We start from the raw sequence: 20,536 nt of genomic DNA, 5'->3' as shown, positions 1-20,536 counted from the left end.
GTTTAGCACCGTCAGGAGGCTACCTGAGTACAAAGGAAACTTGACTTAAAGGCAAGAAAGGAAAACAAAAGGAAGTAAGTTATTCTCTATGCTTTCCTGCGATTTCTCAGTGCTCTATCAGAAGCCAAGAACTTGAGGAAAAGATGTCAAAGACAGAGGCACTCCACCATGGAGAAAGAGGGAATTGTCTGACTCATACCCCATGCTGGGCATCTGCAGTACTAAAGAAAAAACTACACACTAAATGAGAGTAATTTGCAAAGATGCAGTAGCGATTCTAACCTACATGATTTAGCAAATCCAATTACATTTACACTTCAACAGACAACTCCAAATGCTGCTAAAAGAGTTTATTAAAGACTGTACTAACAGTTCTTGTAACAATGGCACGTACAGCGATTCAAAATCATGACAAATAGCGTGAAGTTTTGAAGAGCATTATTATAAATACACCATGGACAAGAACAAAGCAGATGTGCAGTCTCTGAACTCTATGAGCAGGCCCATGAAATACAGTAGTCATATCATACAGCTGTACAAGTGTCAGAGAAAATAGAAAATAAAATACAAAAAAAGTCATTCAATACGCAGTCCTTGAATTTATTGACAGTTTACAGTACTTTACGGGCAAGGACTGGCTCATTCCAGCTGCACTTTCCAGAGAACAAGGGCAGCTGGAAATAGCAAAAAGCCCCATAACAAGGAAAAAAATAATAAAAAAACATACTTCAGTTACAATCACTACTCTGAACCTTCCTGTTTATGAAATTTTGGTCAGAAATTCTGACATCCCCATAATCAGAAGTGTTTCATTTTTCAAGAAAACAAAACCAGGATGCTTCTTCAAGATAGTGCAAAAATATTTTCAATGGTATCATCAGGTCACAGATTAATGACAATCAATGTGGATCAACCGTGGCACGGCCAACAGCAGCTTCAAGATCAGAACCAAATGGACCTGCTGCCCCTTCACCAGCACTCGAGAGTGAGTGCTTGCAGAGGGAGAATGTATTATTCTCTCCCAAACAAGCCATCATGTCTGGTTTCATAGTGAGGAATGGTCTCAGCTACTTAAGGTAACAAAATGCTACAGGAAAATTGCAAGTATTAAATTATTAAAAAAAAAACACACACACACAACTAACAAAAGAATATTGAAGTGGAAAAAGAATACAGCAGCCATATTATTTGTCATGGCTCTGGTGTTGTTCCCTTCCTTACCACGTCGGTCACAGTAGTCAAAGTGTGACTTGTGGAGTTCAGCAGCTTACAGCACCCCCATGGTGATGCAGGATTCCCAGCAGCACACAGGGATTTATATTCTCCGAGACACACCATCTAGATTCAATGGCAGGGCAGCTGCAGTCTGCTCCTCGTGTGTTGTCTTAGCAGCTTTTTGCTGTAAGATCTTAAGCCTCTCTGCACTTGTTTCACTGGTGATGCCTGTGCTCACAGCAGCACATCTGTGGTCATACATTTATTTGGGGTACATCTTCAGAGCAATTTGCTGCTGCTGTTTTAATCAGACACTGAGGTGTCACATTGAGACACTGGTGTAATCTCTGTACAAGAACATCTTTTGGCAGCTCCACAGTGCATAAATTCAATGCTTTGCCAAAACCCCAAATCATTCTTCTTCTCCCAATTTCCATACAGTTGGTTTGTTTCATAGTGTGATTATGTAGAGCCTTTTTAACATCTGCCAGCTTCAGAGGATAAAATCACAGTGCTGCATATCAACAAAACCCAGCATACCCAGCCTGCAATATAAAATAATTTATATACACAAAGCAAAACTTGCATCTTAAATAAGAAGAGATTGTCTCATTCTCTATGGTGTTTTACCCAGCTACTAAAAAATAAATAATTCACATCAGATTGATGGATTGTTTCCTGTACAGCACACGTGCGCTATCAGAGCTGACAAAGACAACATGAAAAAACCTTTTGTAATTAGTAAAAGAGAATTGTTGAACACTTGCACATATTGGCACAAGGCAGAAGAGAAAAGGGAACATTACACAGCTGAGCTCAGGTGCCTTCCTCTGTGGAACGGGACTCAGATTTCAACTTCACAAATTCCCTGGCAACCTCATCATTGGTTCTTTGAGAGAGAATCCTCAGGACAGTAAGTCCAGTCTCATCCATGTGAATCCTGCGCCCAAGAGGGCACCAGCAAGCACAGCTTCCTTTGTCCACTATGTCTCTGAGCTGCATCACTGCTATCCCCAGTACCCGATCCTCTCGAGCAAAGCAGTAGTCCTTCACACAAACTTGGAGCTCGTAAGCGTCAGGGCCATCTTCATTCCCCAGTATGCTGAAAAACATACATGAGTTTACTTATAGCTTCTCAGAATATATCAATACCTTTAAAACAAACAAACAAACAAGAAGTGTCAGCAGCTGAGTAGAGTGTTAGATGAGTTCTACAAAACTCCAGACGGAGAAGTAAAACATACGGTGTATGCACATTTTTGCTGTTTCACAGTTGATAAAGACAAGCTGGCTATTTAAAAAGAGAAAAGAAACGACCCTTTCCAACTTGCCTTTGCATGCGTGTGTGTGCTAAACTGTGAAATGAACAGAGCAGAGAACATTAAAGCCATGCTAATAGATTTTCAACTATGACAACTTTAAACATTCCTGCTTCTGCTAAGTATTGCTTCATTTCAGTAATTAATATTTTAATTATATGAAGTCTTTGTTAAAGATTCAAAACCTTCCATTAAAGCAGCAGCTAATGAAAATACATCCCCAACCTTTTTGATGTTTCTAAAGCTAAAAGACAAAGAAAAAAGGCACAAAGATCTCTTCATTTAGAGGAAGTCTGCCTTTTTCCACATCAAAGAAAAATGATGTGGCCAGTCCCCCTCCCCTGAGAAATTTAGTCTTTTTGCTGGTCACCTCTTCTCTTACTCAGAGACTCACAGAATGGTTGAGGGTTGAAGGGACCTCTGGAGATCAGCTGGTCCAATTCCCCTGCTCAAGCAGGGCCCCCTAGACTTACTCACTTTTACTGTACAGCTGGGTGAAGACTAGTTTGTAGCTCCTTTTGCTGAGCCTTCCAAGAAGGAAGATGTCTTTGTAATAATGAAAGCCAAATAAGAGATCAATACTCAGTATTGAGAAAGACTGCAACTGCTACCAGATCCAAGGGCTGCAACCTTGGAAACAAAGATGCACAAGTTCACAGAGCATGTCCCACAAGTCAAGTTGGGATAAGAAACACACACAGAGGAAAAAAAAAACAAATGCATAATGAACTTTTAGCTTAACTCTTATCAACAACAGATACAAAGCTCATTAAAATAATGTAGCATGGTAAAATATGCTGACAGCACACAACGCTTTTCTGAAAGTGGCCAGAAGACTGCTTGTAAAGAACAAATATCAGCATCCCACCCACAGCAAAAACTCCCATAATCTATCTTTTCCTGCCAAGACACCAAACACTGGGCCAAGCTGCTGGTTCAAATACTCCTTTGGGTCCTGAGCAGACTGTTTGTGGACACTGGAAAAAAATAACCGTCCTCTGCATCTAAACTTGCCAGATCAGATCCTCAGGCTATTTTTCACACTTACAAGTGAAATGTTTCATTGTATTTGGGAGCCCAGTTGTTGCTCTTTGACTTTGTTGTGAACTTCCTCTTCTTGTCACTTTGATGGGGCCCAATCATGGTGATTTCCACGAACGGACGGAACATGCCAGATGTTTGCCACTTCAGTTCGTTGGCTGCCACAACTGGAAAAGAGAGTTACAACCTGCTTTACAATACAAGCTCATTTGTTCCCATTGCTCTGGACACCTTTCCGCTCTGATGTCCTTTCAGTTCTTTGTTTCAGAGGACCAAGTCCAACCCAAAACACGCAAGCCTCCCGACACATTATGGGCGGGATTATTTTGTAGTACAAACATGAGTTTTTTTGTTGTTTTTTTTTTTTTTTTCTGTTATTTTTCTCGTTTGTTTTTTGCTCCTGTTTAAGTTCTGTAAAGGGAATCTAATGCTTAGGACATCACTTTGCTCTTGCCATATGCAGAGTCTAGAAAAACAGTATTCATGCAGCTCTGCCAGTTTAGTGCTTAATTCTAGATCAGCTGCGAAGTGAGAAAAAAAAAGGCATTTTGGATGCTGATTTTGAAGTCTGTTGAAAAGAAAAATGAGACTGCAGGTAAGACAAACAAAGCATATGAGCTGTGGGTGGTTTCAGAAACCACAATTATTAGCTCTTTAATTCTCATCCTCTCTCAGGTCATTGCAGGAAAACAGACTGAAGCATAGAAAATAGCTGTAAAAGTCAGCTTTTGCATTGCAGTATAGATTTATCCATGAGAAGAGAGGCCTGAAGAGCTGTTTATATATATCTTTAGAGGAAATTAAAGTAGTTAAATATGCTGTATTCAAGCAAAGGAGACAAAGGAGGAAGAGGAAGCCTGGGATGAATCATTGCTTTGGTTATTTTCAGAGCAGCTCTTTGGGGATCAATTTGGCCTTCAGGATGGAGGAGAGGAGACACTAAACTCTTCCTGGCTCTGAGATTTCTTGGTTTACACTGAGCAATTTTGCAACATCACTCTGTCATGCTGCTGTGTTCTCTGCAGCACAAGCTAAACTGTGGGGTCTGGTGAGAGCCATCATCTGATTTTTGTTTACTTCATATATTGTTGCCAATAAACAACAGGACTGTACATTGCCATGTCATTCACTGGCCTGGACAAGCTCATTTACTGTTCCTCTACATGTTCCTGATGTGAAACAGAAAAACAATTTTGGATTCACATCCCGCAAATTCGCACAGAAATATAATGACTTCCAACTGGAAATTTGCCTTGGTCCAATCACAAAGCCTGAGCACTACACATGCTTTGTCCTACCTTTCACTGTGACCTTGTGTTCACCAGTTCCTGGATGGGTGTACAAGTCAATCTGTATGGACACTTCTCCCACAGGATCATCTACACCAGAGCCTGTTGGAAGAAAATTGACACCCCCCCGTGCACACACAGATTATTGCTTATTGGCATCCATCTTTGCCATATGGCCTCAGCAGACAATAGCATTTTCACAGGACACCTTCCATAGCTGGCTTTTCAGTCAGCACTGATAATATAACATTAATGCAATTAACAACAGGCTTGCATGCCCAACAAGCATAAACACTTTTTTTTTTTGCACTCCACCGTGAGAATGACATCCTATTGAGAATACCAGTAAGAATTTTAAAAGAATTTAAGCTACCTAAAACTCGACAATGGACCCTCAGAGAAAAAGGATTTTTCCAGAGGTTCCTTCCAAGCAATTATAAATGCATGCAGGCATTCCAGTGGTGTGCATCAGCATTCCCACCAGCTCATGGAAGTAAGGTCACAAATTAAAAAATATAAACTACAACAACAACAACAACAAAAAAACAACACAGAAGTAGTTTAGGGAAAAAAAAAAAAAAAGAGATGTTAGTGATTTGCACTGAGCCATAGTGCAGTCTCACCGTCCAATAATGTCTCCATGCTGTACATCATATCAAAGCTGTCACCCTGACTGCCCCCACCTGTTTCCCTTCAGAATATAATGAGAATCCCTTAACTGTTGTACTCCAAAGAGGATAAGAAAGAAGCAGTCAACTAGCATACTCATTTCTCTTCATCAGATAGGCAGGGAGAAAACAAAATGTAGTTTTCACAGAGGAAAATGTAACATTATAACAGCAGGAGAACATCACATGAACCTTACAATTCTTGTATGATGATGTTTTCAACATTTTCACTTTTAATCATAATTATCATGCAATGTGGGGAAATGACATTTATCTGGGTAGCAAAATCAAGATGTCATGTAAATTACAGAAGAAGACTGCTTTGCAAAATGAAAATTAAGTTCTTTGATAAGATAGTGAGATTGATTTTACTTTCTCTTTGATAACTGTCTGATCTGAGGTTGACAATTAGCAATGCGGTTGTAATTGGGATACCTACAGGGTAATTGGATACCTAAGAAGAGCAGTGTTATTTTGTTAATTTTGAGGCTAAGATGCATTATGAAGTGAAAGAATGGGTGTGTTGATTGAAATTCAAGATAAGGAGCTTGAAGGATATCATTAAACAAACATTTTGATTAGATAGATCTAACATGTCAACTTTTACAAGAACAGTCTGCAGGCAGCAAAAACATTCATTTAAGAAAACAGGAGGTTGAGAGCTAATCTGTGCAATTCTCTGAGGAGAATTACTTGGCACAGAAGAACTGTAGGCAGTGAAAGTCACATTAAAATAGGAGTAAAAGTATCTGTGCAAACATAACAATCTCAATTCATCATCTTAGGGGTAGGTTTTCATTCCTGACCTGAGCACAATAGACAGCCTGTAGGCTGCAACATTTGTACATCATCTTGAATGTACTGTTTTATCCTCACTCAGTAGGGATGTGTTCCCTCTTTTCTGTACGTAAGTATAGAGCTTTAAAATCGGTAGGTTTAATTATTGACCTGACCCATCTGATGGTGCAGGCCTACCACTCCTGCTGTCAGCATCTTCTGTGGGAACAGACAAGGTTACCGATAGTATATATATGCATAACAACTTTATCAGGTTGAACAATCTAATAAACATCAGCTGCCAAACACATAGGTTTTCATTTTACTGATCTTTAGTGGAATGAATAGGTTATGAATGAGACTGATGCTTCAGAGGAGTCTCAGCAGAACCATCCCATTACCCTTGAGGGAGACAAAATTTAGATTTTTTTTTCTTCTACCTTCACTCTCATTTTTTTACACCACGAACTTGTTCTATTAACTGATATGTTTACAGAGACAAAAAAGCTACTTAATAAATATCTGTAAACAGCCAGTGAAAATATTCTGATCACGTACAACTGTATACATAAACATGCTTGCACATTTAGTGGCAAGCAGATTTAAATCTAGACGTGAAAGCTTCGTTGGTGTTGTGATACTGGAAGGTGAAACTGCAGAACTGAGCTCGTGCAATGTCTTACAAACATATTTCACCTAAGACAACAAAAAGACTTCAGACAGCAGAAAATAAATTGAGAGATGAAACGCAACAAGACTTAATTTAGGGTTCTTCTAAACACCCAGACTTTTGGCTACTCTTCAAGACAGATGGTTCAAGCTCGGCCCCAGGTTTGAATGCATATCGTATATTACCATGTATTACAGTAGCCCAGCTCTGCAGACTATAAGCATGCAAGTCTAAGACTTGAAATAGCAATTCACAGCAATAAAGGGTAGGGAAACAAGTCCATAGCATCTCTCAAAATACAATCCATTTTCAAGACAGCTTTCACATCCCATAAATAAATCTCAAGCTTCAGGACAGGCTCTCAGGCAGGGTACAGACTCCCACACCGTGCAACCCATGGCTCTGTCTGTGGGATGCAAGCATTCTGTGAAAGTTCACTTCTACAGGGAGATACAGGGAATGGGTCTCTGGAAAAGGTTTCTGAGCACGGGCAAGATGACTTCAAAAGCAAGGCAGTTGGCTAATGTTGTTATGGTAACAACATTAGTCTCGAACATACCCTTATCAGGAAGAACGTCCTCATTAGCGGTAAACCTAATACCTTTCCCATCATGCACTAAGACATGAATTCAAAAGGCAAGAAGCAAGCAGGACAGAGAGAGAAGAGTGTGAATTACAATGCAATTAGTGGCGTCACTTAAACAAATGCAAGACAAATATTCTAGCTCTTAACAGACAAAATATCCTCTTAGATCTGCTGTAACAGCCCCAAGTCTGCAAGTACGGGATTGTCTGGGATAAAACAATAACAGAATCTGTGCTGGAGTAACTCAACTGCAAGCTCTGATCCAACTTTGCAGAACAAATGTTTAACAGCATTGTGCCACAGATGCCTGCTCAGTAAGAAAATGAGGGCAATAGATAACTCACAAACTGGAAGGTGCGACTATTGAGCGATGAAGTAGGAGAAGCAAACATTCAGCATTTAAACAGCTTTGCATGCAGCTATTTCCTCCCGTAGGCTTGCGGGAAGCTTGACTTAGGCAAAGGGAAAACATCAGTCAGAAAGAGCTCTATAAAGCAAATGTCAGCTGAAAATACTCGTGCTGTCTATTCCGTCCCTCCAATGCATATGCAGATCTCCAAACTGTTCTACCAACCGTGGTTACTCAGAAGTGTATGCAAGCAACATCCTTTTCTAGCCCCAATCTCAGGAGCAAATCACGTTTTTCTCAGAGATACCCCATCACTGATATTACAGATATTAGGTGGTATAGCTCCAGTCTTTTGTTCCCCAAACAGGGCCCCAAACTCTCAAGCATAGTAATGTACATGATGCTGATTTGGACCAGCTCACTGGCTCACCATGCCCACTACCTGTCCCTCAAAATAGATCAGACAAGCCACAAACGTCATCAGTCAGCTGTGTGACATAACTGGTAGCTTTGTAATGCATGCATCTTATATACCAAAACAAGAGTTTATTCTTTCTAAGATTCTTTAAAAAAATAAAACAAATACATACTCTTCTGTAGCAACTCTGTACACTCCTACTGCTCTCAGATTACACTCATTTCTCTTCGTATAGCTGCTAAACACTTGCCCTTACTGCAGTTTTACCGTCAAGTCATGTACTACATGAAACTGCTTCCTCATACTAGTTTTAAATTTGCCACTTTCTGACTTCAACAGAGCATCTTCTTCCTCTAACTTTAAACACCCATAACTCTAGCATGGAGCATAGAACAGCAGTGATGCACATATCCTTACATTCCATCTCATCATGACAACGTAATATGACCTAGTTAAAAAACTAGCTTCAATTCGTGGTCTGGGCATATTATGGGAAGTGTTTGACGTATAATAGAAAAGATTGAAAATGTGTTGTGTACACAAGCTCCCAGTTAAGAAGTATTTTGTATAACTCTAACAGCAACAGGAAGATCCTGGAGTCCCTTGTTGGTGTAGTAAGTAGTCTTTGACCTATTTGGCCACTGGATGTCATCATTGCTCTGCTGGGACGCGGTTATAGGACATTTCTTTCAAATGCAATACTGACTTGTAAGTTAACTTCGGCAGTTTAATGCAGTATGCTTCAACCTAAGCAAGTATATATTTGTGCTGATGAAGGCAAGGATGACTCAGTTCCCAAAGACTACACTCAACAACTTTTCACTTTAAAACAAGCCTTGTTGTATCTAAGAATTCACAGTACTTTCTCCACTGGTTGAGGAATAGCAATACCAAGCAGTCTCATTCACGCACCAGGGAAGCATGTGTTGGCTAGGGAGTGCTTTCCCCTTGATTTCAGGGCTTAGTGCATCAGTACCCTGGCAGAGTTCATATGGTCTGCGGGGTCATCAGCTCGCATAGGCTTGGGAGGATTGAAGGAAACACTATCCCCCAAGCAAAAAGATTACAGAAAGACACCCTCCATGGAGTTTTATTTTTGTTGCTGAGATGTAATAGCCCAACGCTTCTATCTAAACAGCCTGAAAACTTAGAATATCAGTTTCAGTTTTGACCTAACCTATATTAGTATCTGTCCCCTTCTCCCCGAAATTAACAAGATTCACAGTCAGCCAGTGAAGGACCCTGACTATAGGTTAAATTATTCTATACAATGGTCTGGAGACACTTCTGTGAAAGCAATGGAAGATGGAGGCAATTAACTATTTACCACTTCTCAATCAATGAAATAGCACCATTATTGTGACTTCTCAGAGAAAAACAAAGAACTCCAGTGACCCATCCCAGCAGCTTACTAAAATGTTGTGGTGACTTGCAATCAACCAGCTAGTATACATCCTGTACTGTCTGCAAACAAAAAGCCAGTGCTGTCCTTACTTCTGTAAGAGACTTTTCCCTTTACAGGCAGCATGTAGCTCTGACTCATCACATTGCTGTCAATCAGCATTAGTCAAAACCACATGTGCCACTGGCAACTGGCTTGTGACATAGGCACCAAATAGTTTCTGCAGTGATGTCTTGCTGAGATGGTCTCTCACACCACCGCCTAAGTCTCAGTACAGTAACTTCACATTTCACTTTGTCTAAGCCACCCACCCACATTAATTCACAAAACGTGACTGTTAACATGAGAACTGCAGAAAAAAAGACCACAAACCCCCTCAGGACTTGTTTCACATATTTCTGTTCTCTCAAAATGTAGATGTTGAGGAGGAAATAACCCATTTTCCCTCCTTACCAGTTTCAAAAGCTCTGAGCTGTCACATTTCCAGAAATCTTACTGCCAAAAGCACTCTACAAACTGGCAGCACAAGACAGAGCACAGGCAAACAGAGCAGATAGCTTCATTTAACTTTGTCAACAACACAGAAGTCTCACCCTGAGCTGTCTGAGTCTGGACAAAGGTTTTGATTAGAGTGTCTGTGGTCTGAGTGTAGAGAGAGAGAGCATAACGAAGTGATTGCAGGTCCGGACTCTTCTCCAAGAAAGTTTTCTTCAGACCATTCCCACCAGCATGGAAATATTGCTAAAAGTAAAAGAAACAGGAAAAATAACGAGGAAGAATCGTAATGAGCAACCAGTATTTACAATCTACTGTATGCATGGACTGGGAAGGGTAAAATTCACACTGGAAGCCCAGCTAATCCCAACTGCTCGTGGCTTTTCTATTCCAAAACTCTTAAGTTTAAGTATGCTGACTACCAGCACATGGCAGTCGCCCAAGCTTATTCAGATTCACAGGAATGTAGAAGTAGCACTCAGTGTCTTACTAGCTGTACCAACAGCAGCAGACTCCTGCTATCTCCTCAACTGGGACAGGCACTATCCTCCCAAATAGCACCGGGGATGGAGCAAGGGAATGACAGAGAAAGAAGTGGGATCACTTACTTTGATAGTATCCAGTGCTAGATCCAAAACTGCACACTGCTTTGGAGTGAGACTCCTAGTTTCTTCTCTCACCATATGATCCTGCAAACAATCATTATAATCGGTATTAATATTCCATCAGACACTAAAGGAAAAGGAGTTCCCAGTATCACCTCTTTCTCTGGATTCATGCTGTGGCTACTTAATGGAGTCTCAGAATCATTCATTACAGCTTAACTTGAAAATAAACACACTTCCTCTGTTTCTTGTAGGCAGAGAAAAATAAGGAAAGGAATGGATAAAGATAAGAGATGATTTAAAATTCAGTTTGTCTCCAAGAAAATCCAAACAGCAGTCTGCTTGCTACCCCTGCCGTTTTACAGCACCCACAATAAAACTCTCAAAAAAACACCCGAATTAAGTAATTTTGAGAACTGGATATTAGGCAAAGTTGTTAGATGCTTTCTGTGGATTTTATTTCTTCCATCTACAAAGGTCACTACCTTACCATATCACTAGTGTAAAGGAAGAAAAACAAACAAGCAATATGTTCTAGAAAATACCTTTGCTAAAAGAAAAAGTTGTCTCTTTGGGAAGGAATTCCATTCCCTGCAGTAGTATATCCCTGTTAGGTTCCTACCTGGCTGTCATAGTTTGGTATTTCACTAAGATCTTCTTTGACACTTAGCCTGAGAGAAATCCTGCACATTTTAGGAAATGAAAGCTTTGCACAAGCCCAGATTCTAACTATTTGACCTGCTGGAGGATCAGATCAGCTGGCTGCAGCCTGGATGCTGAGGCATTCTTGAAAAATGCACAGGCAAATCAGGCAAAGGCTTCTTATCCCTGCTTTGATATGAGATACTTCCCAGGAGATATGTCCACTGAATAGTCTTTGAGCACAGCAAGCCCAGTGTGAGGTATCATGTGTTTCACACTGATAAGCCTGCTGGCCATCTTGCAGCCTAGTGATTCCTCACATCGCATGGTGGTGTTCCCATTCATTTCCACCATGCTCTGTCCCCTGTAGCCTGACGGAGATGGGGCTTACTGCAGTCTAGGAGCAGTGATAGGCATGCGCAGTGCTTTTAAGATATCAATCTAGCACTTTTGCACAGGGCTGCATTAAACTAAACAGAAGATGCTGCTCAAGTCAGCAGTACTTCAGACAAGTTTGCTTTCTTGAGAAGCAGAGATGCCTCAACACGCCTCTTTCTCCCTCTCAGGCTGATCCTGGCCTGGGAAGCTACATGCAGCAGCAGCACATTCAGTAAGCTACAAAGCATCTTCTGTTGCAACAAGCCGTCCTTCGGGGAGCAATAGCTCTCCTCCCTCTTCATCATGAACTGGGAGTAATTCAATTGGAGGTGATGTGGCTTCACACTTCAGTACACAGAGGGTAAACCATTCTTTGTCTGTCTGACAGTCAGATTAAGCACATAATCAGCCAGCGCCCAAGGCCACTTCATGGGAGAGGCCTATTTTGTCAGGGTAGCTGTGCCCCCAAGGCAGAGAGACTTTCATGTCTGTTGAAATAAGTTTCTAGGTCTGCATGCCAGATTACCCATTCTGCAACAGAAACCAGGTGGTCAGCATATTTCTCTTAAAAATCTAAAGAGCTCACTCACTCCTGCTCTGAGTGGTCACTCAGACTGTGTCCATGCTGTTGCTGCACAGCAAGATACCATTGCTTTCCAGAGAGTTTCCCAGTGCCATTTACTTCAACACATTATGTAAAAATACCCCCGAGATTGGACTGGTAATACTTGCACCTACACATAGAGGAGCCCACGACTGTCATTCCCCTGTGTACGTGCCCTCTGCTCATCCCACACTGTTCCTATAAAGGACTGTACAGTGTGCTACCCTGCACTTTCCAGATTGCAAGCCTCAAATATTTACATCAAATCATTACGTAACTGTAAGTGGAAGTCGTCAAAATCTTTTCCTGGTCTCTCACATCCATCTTTGTATTCTACACAGGTACTCTCAGAAAAACCTGCACAGTTGGAGCTCGGCTGGTTACCCTCGGGGCAGCGCAAAGGAGAAGAGGCTGCTGCTCCCTGCTCCAGCTTCTGGCTCTGCAGGGCAGGCAGCAGGAGCAGACTGTTTGCACTAAAGCAAACCAAGCAGAAGGAGCTTGATAATAAATGGGAGGCAGATATCTGGCACCAAGGTGCTAGTTTTATGGTTGGTTTTCCAAGCGTTTTAAAATGCACTGGGAAATTGATTTGTCATCAGGACAAGAGCCTGTGCTCATCAGGTCTGTCAGGTTCAGTTTTCAGCTGAGTTATCTGATTCACTAGTGCTCTTTTCCTACCAGAGAAAGACAAATAAAGACAAATAAAGACAAATAAAGACAAATAAAGGCTTCAAATCCATGTTGTAATTTTCCCAGGCTTTTATTGAAATGCACAGGAGAGGGGCTCTGAAGAGCTACTTATTCATGCTTTCCCCATTAGCTCGTACATGCCTGTAAAAACAAAAGGACCAAAAAAACCCACTCTTGATGCTTACACAAACCCAAACAATTTACACTCTTGTAACACCCTTACTCTCCTGGAAATTTTTGGACAGTGTCAGTTCACACCATCTGTTTGAACTAACGGTCCCCAGAATTCAGGTAGTAGAGTACTTTCACACTTGGATAGAGCTTTGTTGCCACATATAAAATCTTGTGCACCTGTGCTGCTTTAGTCCTATATGTGGATATGCAAATAAAGTTTGAAAATACACCAAGGCTTGCCTGAGTTCCATGTGTACATGCACTTCTAAAAATGCAGTCCAGAGTTAGCAAGGTTAAGCTTTACAGTAACTGAACTGAAGACAAGCTGCTGCTGGGGTTGGCCTTGATCTGACCACTGCAAATGGAAAAAGGCAAAGCTTCCAACTCATTCCTGGCAAAAGGCCAGGAATTGTATATTTTAAGAAATTCCAGTAAAGAGAGAATAAGGAGGAAGTAAAAGATAACAGTGAATGTCACTGAGTTAAGTCCGAGAACACAAGAAATTCACAGGAACTCTTAGTTGTCTGCATAAACTTGACCTCATGACCTGGGAGGGGTAACAGGGAAAATTCAGAGCTCATCCTTTGAATACAGATGTGCACAAAGAGGGCAGGGATGGCTTCTCCTCCAAATGTCAGGTACCCTCTGCTGTTTTTCCAAGGGAAGGGGACACTCACAGAAAGAGGGAGTCATAGTTGGAGTCTGTGGTCCAGCTCCCACTCTTCCAGTCTGGTTACAAAGCTCCTCTCTCCCCTTTTCTACCATGGAAGTGATAAGAAGCATTGTAAGCACAGGAAACAGAGGAAGTGGTGCAATCCTCAAGAGTCACCATGTCACCAGGGAGGACAACCTGGCTGTGGGAGTGCACAGGGCCATCACCAGCACTGGTGACAGATGACAGCTATTCCCCTTGGGAGCCCCACTTGAACGGTTTATGTTATGCCACTGTTAACTGTTGTGTTGCAGCCTCAAAATGTAGCTGGAAAAAAGCACGTGCATCTAACGAGACATGTCCAGATCCCTACAAGGACTTCTAATAAGCACTACCTTAAATGAATCGTGTACTGCCCTGAATCATAACTGTGTATGTAAAACGTGTCTGCTGGGCAAGGGAAATAGATAGCTATGTAAGGACAACTGCAATAAGTGCACAAGACAGAAAATATCATGGGAAGAGATGAACGTCTTCTGAAATTGCACTGATCACTTAGAAGAACACCCTTGGACATGAGAAGTTTTCCCTGATCATCCTCCAAGACAGAGTTCACATCTGTCGCCATCTTCCTTGCTGCACAATTTGTGCACTGTGACGCTTCAGATTTAGACCTCTTCTTGCACAACATCTCCTTTGCAGCACAAGTCAAACCACGGTTTGCAATTTGAATGTTGTAAAGCATCACTATTTTCATACCATTCCTGTCGTGACCAGTGAATTAATGCTTGATTGACTTATGATGAGGTGGCGTGCACTTAGTAATGCTCGTGTCATGCACTGTCACGTCATGCAGTGTCAAAACACATCAACATAGCCTTCATGCTAAATGCCAGCTTGCCTGTAAAGAGAGCCCACGCAGAAGGAATTTACAGACACAGGCTCTGTTCCATAAGCAACAGTTATTTTTGTAACAGTTCTTATAATTCATCAATAGCTAGCACAAGCATCTTTGCTACCGGTATCTCGTTACCAGGATCACATAAGGGACTCCCTTTTATAAAAGGGGATACAGAGGAACTGGCCAGATATCAGTATCTGTACTTTTTTCATTTTTAATAGATATACCAAACTGATCACTTTATCTATGGAAGAAATAAACTACTTTGATGATTAAACCCACAATAAAATTTAGCACTTCATTTCAACACAATACTAACATTAGCAGGATGCATTTAAAAGCACATTTAATGCATTTAAAAGCTATTCTTTATAATTGCATTCAGCCACAGACCACAGGAAGCACAAGCCAAGCTATGCACTACTACACTTCTACGGTTAAACACAAGGACACAAACACAAGCCATGCACAACAATACCTTCAACTTTGACAAGTGTCCCAGTTCCTTAGCAGCACTGAAAATCAACTGTGTGCCCTATGATTGTAAAAAGTTAGAGAAGAATGGAGGGAAAAAACATTATATACAACCTTTGCATATTTTTCCTTTCAGCAAGTCAAGTCAGTTCACAGACAGAACCTTACATAACCACTGCAAGGCCAGTCACAACAACTTGTCTCCTCGCCAAATTATTACCTAGTGTAAAACGTGACATTTCTGTATATGCCAAATCCAGAGCTATTTCAGAGCACAATATCCTGCTAGCTTTCTTACTCTTGCTTGCAGTGGCCACCTATCCTCCAGAGAGGATGCACCCTCAAACAGCTTGCACAGGCTGGGGGTGAAGGCAGCGTACTGGCTTCATTGCCAGGTGCTCCTCTAGATTTCAAGTCTAAATACACATGAATAAATACTGGGTAAGACTGTCCAACGCAAAGAACACACAACTGATGACAATCTCTCTGAGGAAGTAAAGAACAATCAATAGGGTAGGGGTAAGCACAACCCAGGTCATAAACAATTGGATCTGAGCAGTTTTCAGGTGAGACAATGGCAAATGAAATCCAGTATATATTACAGCATCTCTTTTACACATCAAGAACTTGGCCATGGCTCTTCTTCCCCCACTGTGGCTTATTGATGCTGTATGACCAATGAAGAAACAAAAAGGGACAATAAATCCCAATGACAGAAAATTTTGCTTCAAGCCACTTACACACTAGAAAAAGGGATTCTTCTTACTACAACATATTTTTAAAAATAATTTCCCTGCAATGGTTACAGCAAAAATATTTTTCCTTTTTCCCAGCACAGCATTTCTCTCTCGTGTAATACTCCTTTTGCCTGGGGACTTAAGCCCAAAATTAAGTGAGAAGAAAAAAGCAACCAATCTAATTCTCTTGCCTCTCCTCCCAGAGACATTTTATGGGGCGCACTGGAATTTATTTTCCTCCACTTTGCTCTCTTTCATTGATCTACACTTGACTTTTTCTTCAAAAAGTCACAACTGCCTATTACTCCACTCGGAATAAAACCCCAGCCTACTGTAATTCTGGCTACGAATCGTTCATCCATCATATCATGAAACTTTGCTCTCTGCTTCAGCCCTCTATACAAAAAGCTATGGGCTCTTCCCTACTTAAATGTCACTTCCATTATCTGTCTCAGGAAAGCTTTAGGTATGTCAGGAGAGATGTTCTCTCAAAGATGATCTTTGGCTCTCCTCACTTGCAATCAGTCATTAGGGGCTAGCAGTAGAAGTAGGTGTAAATGTCACCACAGGTATCACTTACAAAAGGCCTGGGGGATGTCCCAGCTGAACGCCTGAAAAAAGATTTCAGGGACAATCAGACACACTGGTGGGTGGCACTTTCCACCCAGCAGGGTCTTTCTGCTCAGGAAAACACCTGGGAGAAGATACAGATCGTCATCTTTAGGGACTGCTTGCTGGCTCCATAAGGACCACATTTCCCCAAAGGTCTCCAATAAATGCAGTTTCTACAGTCTTCCTTCGCTTTCCTCTAGTATCCTTCCTTATCTCAATACTCTTTCATCCTCCTACTTAACCACAACTGCCTATCAACATTGCTCATCCCCAAATCCCTGAAATGGTAACATGGTAAGATGCAAGACCAGAATTATTATATTGTCTTTTGCCCCTGCCTATGCCACTTAGCTTGTTTTCTTTGCTGCATTCTTCAATATTTACTCATTTGTTGCCTTTTAACTCAGCACTCTGTGGAGAAGGAACAATGTATTTGCAGAGAGAAGCCCGTGAACTAGGTTCTACTGCAGAAATCATTGTTAAGAGTATTTTTATATTTTTTTGTTGGATTAAAAGTTAAGATCAGCCCCACTGATGCACTTCCCCGAGCAGAAAAGCATCTTTATGCCTGTCACTAGAAGTTGCATCTATCGTTGTACAGAAGAAAAGCAAAGACAGTTTACAGCTTGTTACAGTAACACTGGGAAGACTGAGCTGCCCTAGGGACACTGGACACCCTCTTCCCATTACAACAGCAATCCAGAAGTGAATTCCTAGGTGAGATACTTCAGCTTCTGAAATTGCTCAAACTGAAAGACTCTGTGACCTGAAATCAGACATCTTGATTTGCTCTATCTATAACCATTACCTAGCCCTCATTGTTCCTCAACCTTCTGTATCTGAATAGAAATCAATACAGAATGAACATTATTGACTTCATAGATAAGCAAAAGCTCTTGATAACTGATTAAATTCACAACTCTTAATGAAAAAAAAATGCAGGTAAGGATAATGCACCCAAAAACAGGAGCTTTTAAAATTAGACTGGGAGCTTCACTTGCTGCCAGTACCTAGTGGACAATATAAAATAGTACAACTCCCTAAAAACTGAAAGTGTATAAAATCTTCTGTATTTCCAGCAAGCAAGGTAGGACAATGATTGCATTCTAGGAGCAATGAAGAGAGATTTCACTGTGGGCCACACCAAATAATCCAAGGGACATGGATTCAGCCAATGTTTTGGTACCCAACAGTGAATGCTGTCAGATGCGCCTGCTGTTCTGTGTGATTGATCATACAGCTTGTTCAACTTACAGGTCTTAAAACATGGTTTTCAAGCCTGTTGACCAAGCAGAAAAAAATACCTTTTTTTTTTTTTTTTTTTTTTTTTTTACAAACTGGACTTTGAAAAAATCAAGTGAGCATCCTCAAAACACAGTAACATTAACATTTCTTGATCCAGGATCTTCAGCCTTCATTGGACTTTTTTTTTTCCCTATGTATACATACACACATTTGAACAACATTAACTAGCCTATGCACGTAGTCTCCCTGCTGCAGGCTTCAAAGGAGGGCAGGTCAGTAACACTGAGCAATACCCAGTGATGTGATACGCTTCAAGGAACAAAGCTGATAACTGCTCTTCAGTTCTTCTTGCTCATTTTTCTAATCCTCATCAATCAGTGCCAATCTCTGTCACTGTGTCTGCAAGGAGAAGTTCTTTTACTGTTATATGGAGTTTGTCATCGATGTTGGTAACGCCTAATGAAAATCTGGACAGCTCCTTTCTCTGCCAAGCAGCATCCTTGTAAACAAGATTCTCAAAAAGTTATTTATTCATGGAAAACATTACAAAGATTTACAGACAGCATTTATTCCAGGGCAGCTCTGGGGAATTAAAACAACTACACTCACTTATTGTGTCATTTTGAGAAAAACTGCCCAGAACAGAATTAAAATTTCAAGGATTGAAGATGAAGGAAAACTAAGACCTTCCTATGAACTGTTTCTACCAAGGTCTGTGGCAAACACAGCTGAAAAGGGGACAGACATTGGACAGTGCTGGTTTGCCTGGTTCTTTCCATGACTTTAACTACACCTTCCTAAACTTTCTGGAAACCTGGAAAACATCTGCAGTCTGCAATATGGAGATTTTAAATTCTGTATTAAGGGTATGAATTTGTTTTTCCCCAGCAAAAGCATTTGGAGAAGGACCATCGGCTGACTCAAGTATAATTGCTAGAAGCCAGAAATGTACTGACTGATATTCCAAGAGACTCAAACTCTTACAGTTTAACTGTTCTACTGCTTAGTTGACAAAGTTAAGAAACAAAAGCCTACTGCAGATCTTTTGAATTCCAGTCCTATTTTGGAAAACGTATTATTACTCAGACTTATTTTCTGAGACATAAAAGTGCACGGAAGTTTTATGTGGTATTGTACATTCCTTTCTCAAATCTTTTGAATTCATACATTCAACAACAATGAAATCTGATCCTTTATTAGCAGCATTTACGTTAATTTTAAAAAACATCATCATCATTTGCTACTATCCATTAAAAATCAGACTTTTTAACGTGTCATGGTATATTAAACACTGAGAAAATAGGTTTAAAAGTGGGAATGAAAAAGGGACAATAATTTCCTCTAGGTACAGAGATCTGGGCATATGTACAGTTCACAAACCATTGTTTCAGTGAAGACTAAGAAAACTCTCTCCTCATCACAGAGGTAGTCTTGGACTTCTTTTTGCCCCCAGCTAGCAAAAGGGAGAGATTTAAACTAACACAAGTTAAGAAAGGTTTCAGAAAACCTCTCACAGATACACTCTCCACTGGAGTATTGCTCCGGATTAGCGTTGCTCGGAGAAAAGCCTAATGAACAGCCAGTTTGGAAGTCACGTGTAAAATCTGTCTGCAGCTTAAACCAAATTTGTTCTTATTCTGGACCATGTTCTCATTTAGTGAAGAAAAGTCTGATGAGGAGAAAAAAGCACAGCAGGAGCTAGCACAAATGGAGCCTCACATGAATGGCTGCAGTGTGCCGTGTGAAGTAAATAAAGGAGAGGCTGTGGAAGAACCAGCTGTGTGAGAATTAATCAACTCTTCACTGACCTGAGCAGCCACTGATGAAATGTTATAGTCCCATGTTAAGCAGGGAGGGAGAAAGAAATATATATCTAACCCATTAATATCCCCGAGTGCTGTGCACTGAACCCCAAAATATGGATTCTCAGACAGCTATGTTTGCATATCCACTCATCCAAGGCAGAGTGTGTTCAATTAAATGTTGATCTTTACTTAAAACAAGTGAAGCATGAACTGCTCTGTGAATTACTGGAGATCATGTTGCTACTAATCTCACAACACACAGCCAGTCAATACTCAGACAGGTAGCAGCCAGTCATCTGAAAGTTATTAAGGCACCTGTGTCTCATGTCATCAGTGTCAGGCCATAAAACTGCCCAAACCCCAATGCATCGTTCACTGGAAGTACCTAACTGCTGTCTCATCTGAGCCCCACCCTACACAAAATCTTCCAGAAGCAGCAGAGAACGGAAGGGGAAAGCTCAGGTTTTTCTTCCTTGTGTAATGCTGGCTGAACTAATTCATGTGGAATTGACTGTACTGGAGAAAATCTGACATTAAAGCACTGTGCAATGACTGAGTCAAGCAAAGTTAGACTTAGTGCAGTGTGTAGAGAGCATTCTACAAAGGCGATGATGGCTACGAAGCTGGTGAAGGGCCTGGAACACAAGTCCTATGAGGAGCGACTGAGAGAACTGGGGTTGCTTAGTCTGAAGAAGAGAAGGCTCAGGGGAGACCTTATTGCTCTCTGCAACTGCCTGAAAGGAAGGTGTGGAGAGCTGGGGGTTGGCCTCTTCTCGCAGGTAACTAGC

At 41.0% G+C, this 20,536-nt stretch overlaps 1 protein-coding gene across 6 annotated transcripts in view; it reads right to left on the bottom strand.

The window, feature by feature from the left end:
* Window positions 1-335: 335 nt before the first annotated feature.
* The window catches only part of LOC106048543 (protein unc-13 homolog B), a 212,313-nt gene continuing 192,112 nt past the window's right edge, over window positions 336-20,536 (bottom strand). For 3 of the 6 annotated variants that reach the window (XM_048053930.2, XM_066987693.1, XM_048053935.2), the window contains 7 exons: window positions 15,354-15,410; window positions 10,838-10,918; window positions 10,328-10,475; window positions 7,539-7,595; window positions 4,874-4,966; window positions 3,583-3,742; window positions 336-2,317 (listed from right to left, as the gene is read on the bottom strand). In XM_048053930.2, the coding sequence (XP_047909887.1) occupies window positions 2,032-2,317; window positions 3,583-3,742; window positions 4,874-4,966; window positions 7,539-7,595; window positions 10,328-10,475; window positions 10,838-10,918; window positions 15,354-15,410 (882 nt within the window). In that variant the 3' untranslated portion in view covers window positions 336-2,031. The remainder of the gene's footprint in view (window positions 2,318-3,582; window positions 3,743-4,873; window positions 4,967-7,538; window positions 7,596-10,327; window positions 10,476-10,837; window positions 10,919-15,353; window positions 15,411-20,536) is intronic. The other 3 variants (XM_048053933.2, XM_066987691.1, XM_066987692.1) reach the window with 2 other exon arrangements.

Source organism: Anser cygnoides, chromosome Z, assembly GCF_040182565.1.
Source record: "Anser cygnoides isolate HZ-2024a breed goose chromosome Z, Taihu_goose_T2T_genome, whole genome shotgun sequence".
Taxonomy (NCBI): Eukaryota; Metazoa; Chordata; class Aves; order Anseriformes; family Anatidae; genus Anser; species Anser cygnoides.
Note: the sequence above shows the minus strand (reverse complement) of the source record. Positions and strands in the feature narration are given on the sequence as shown.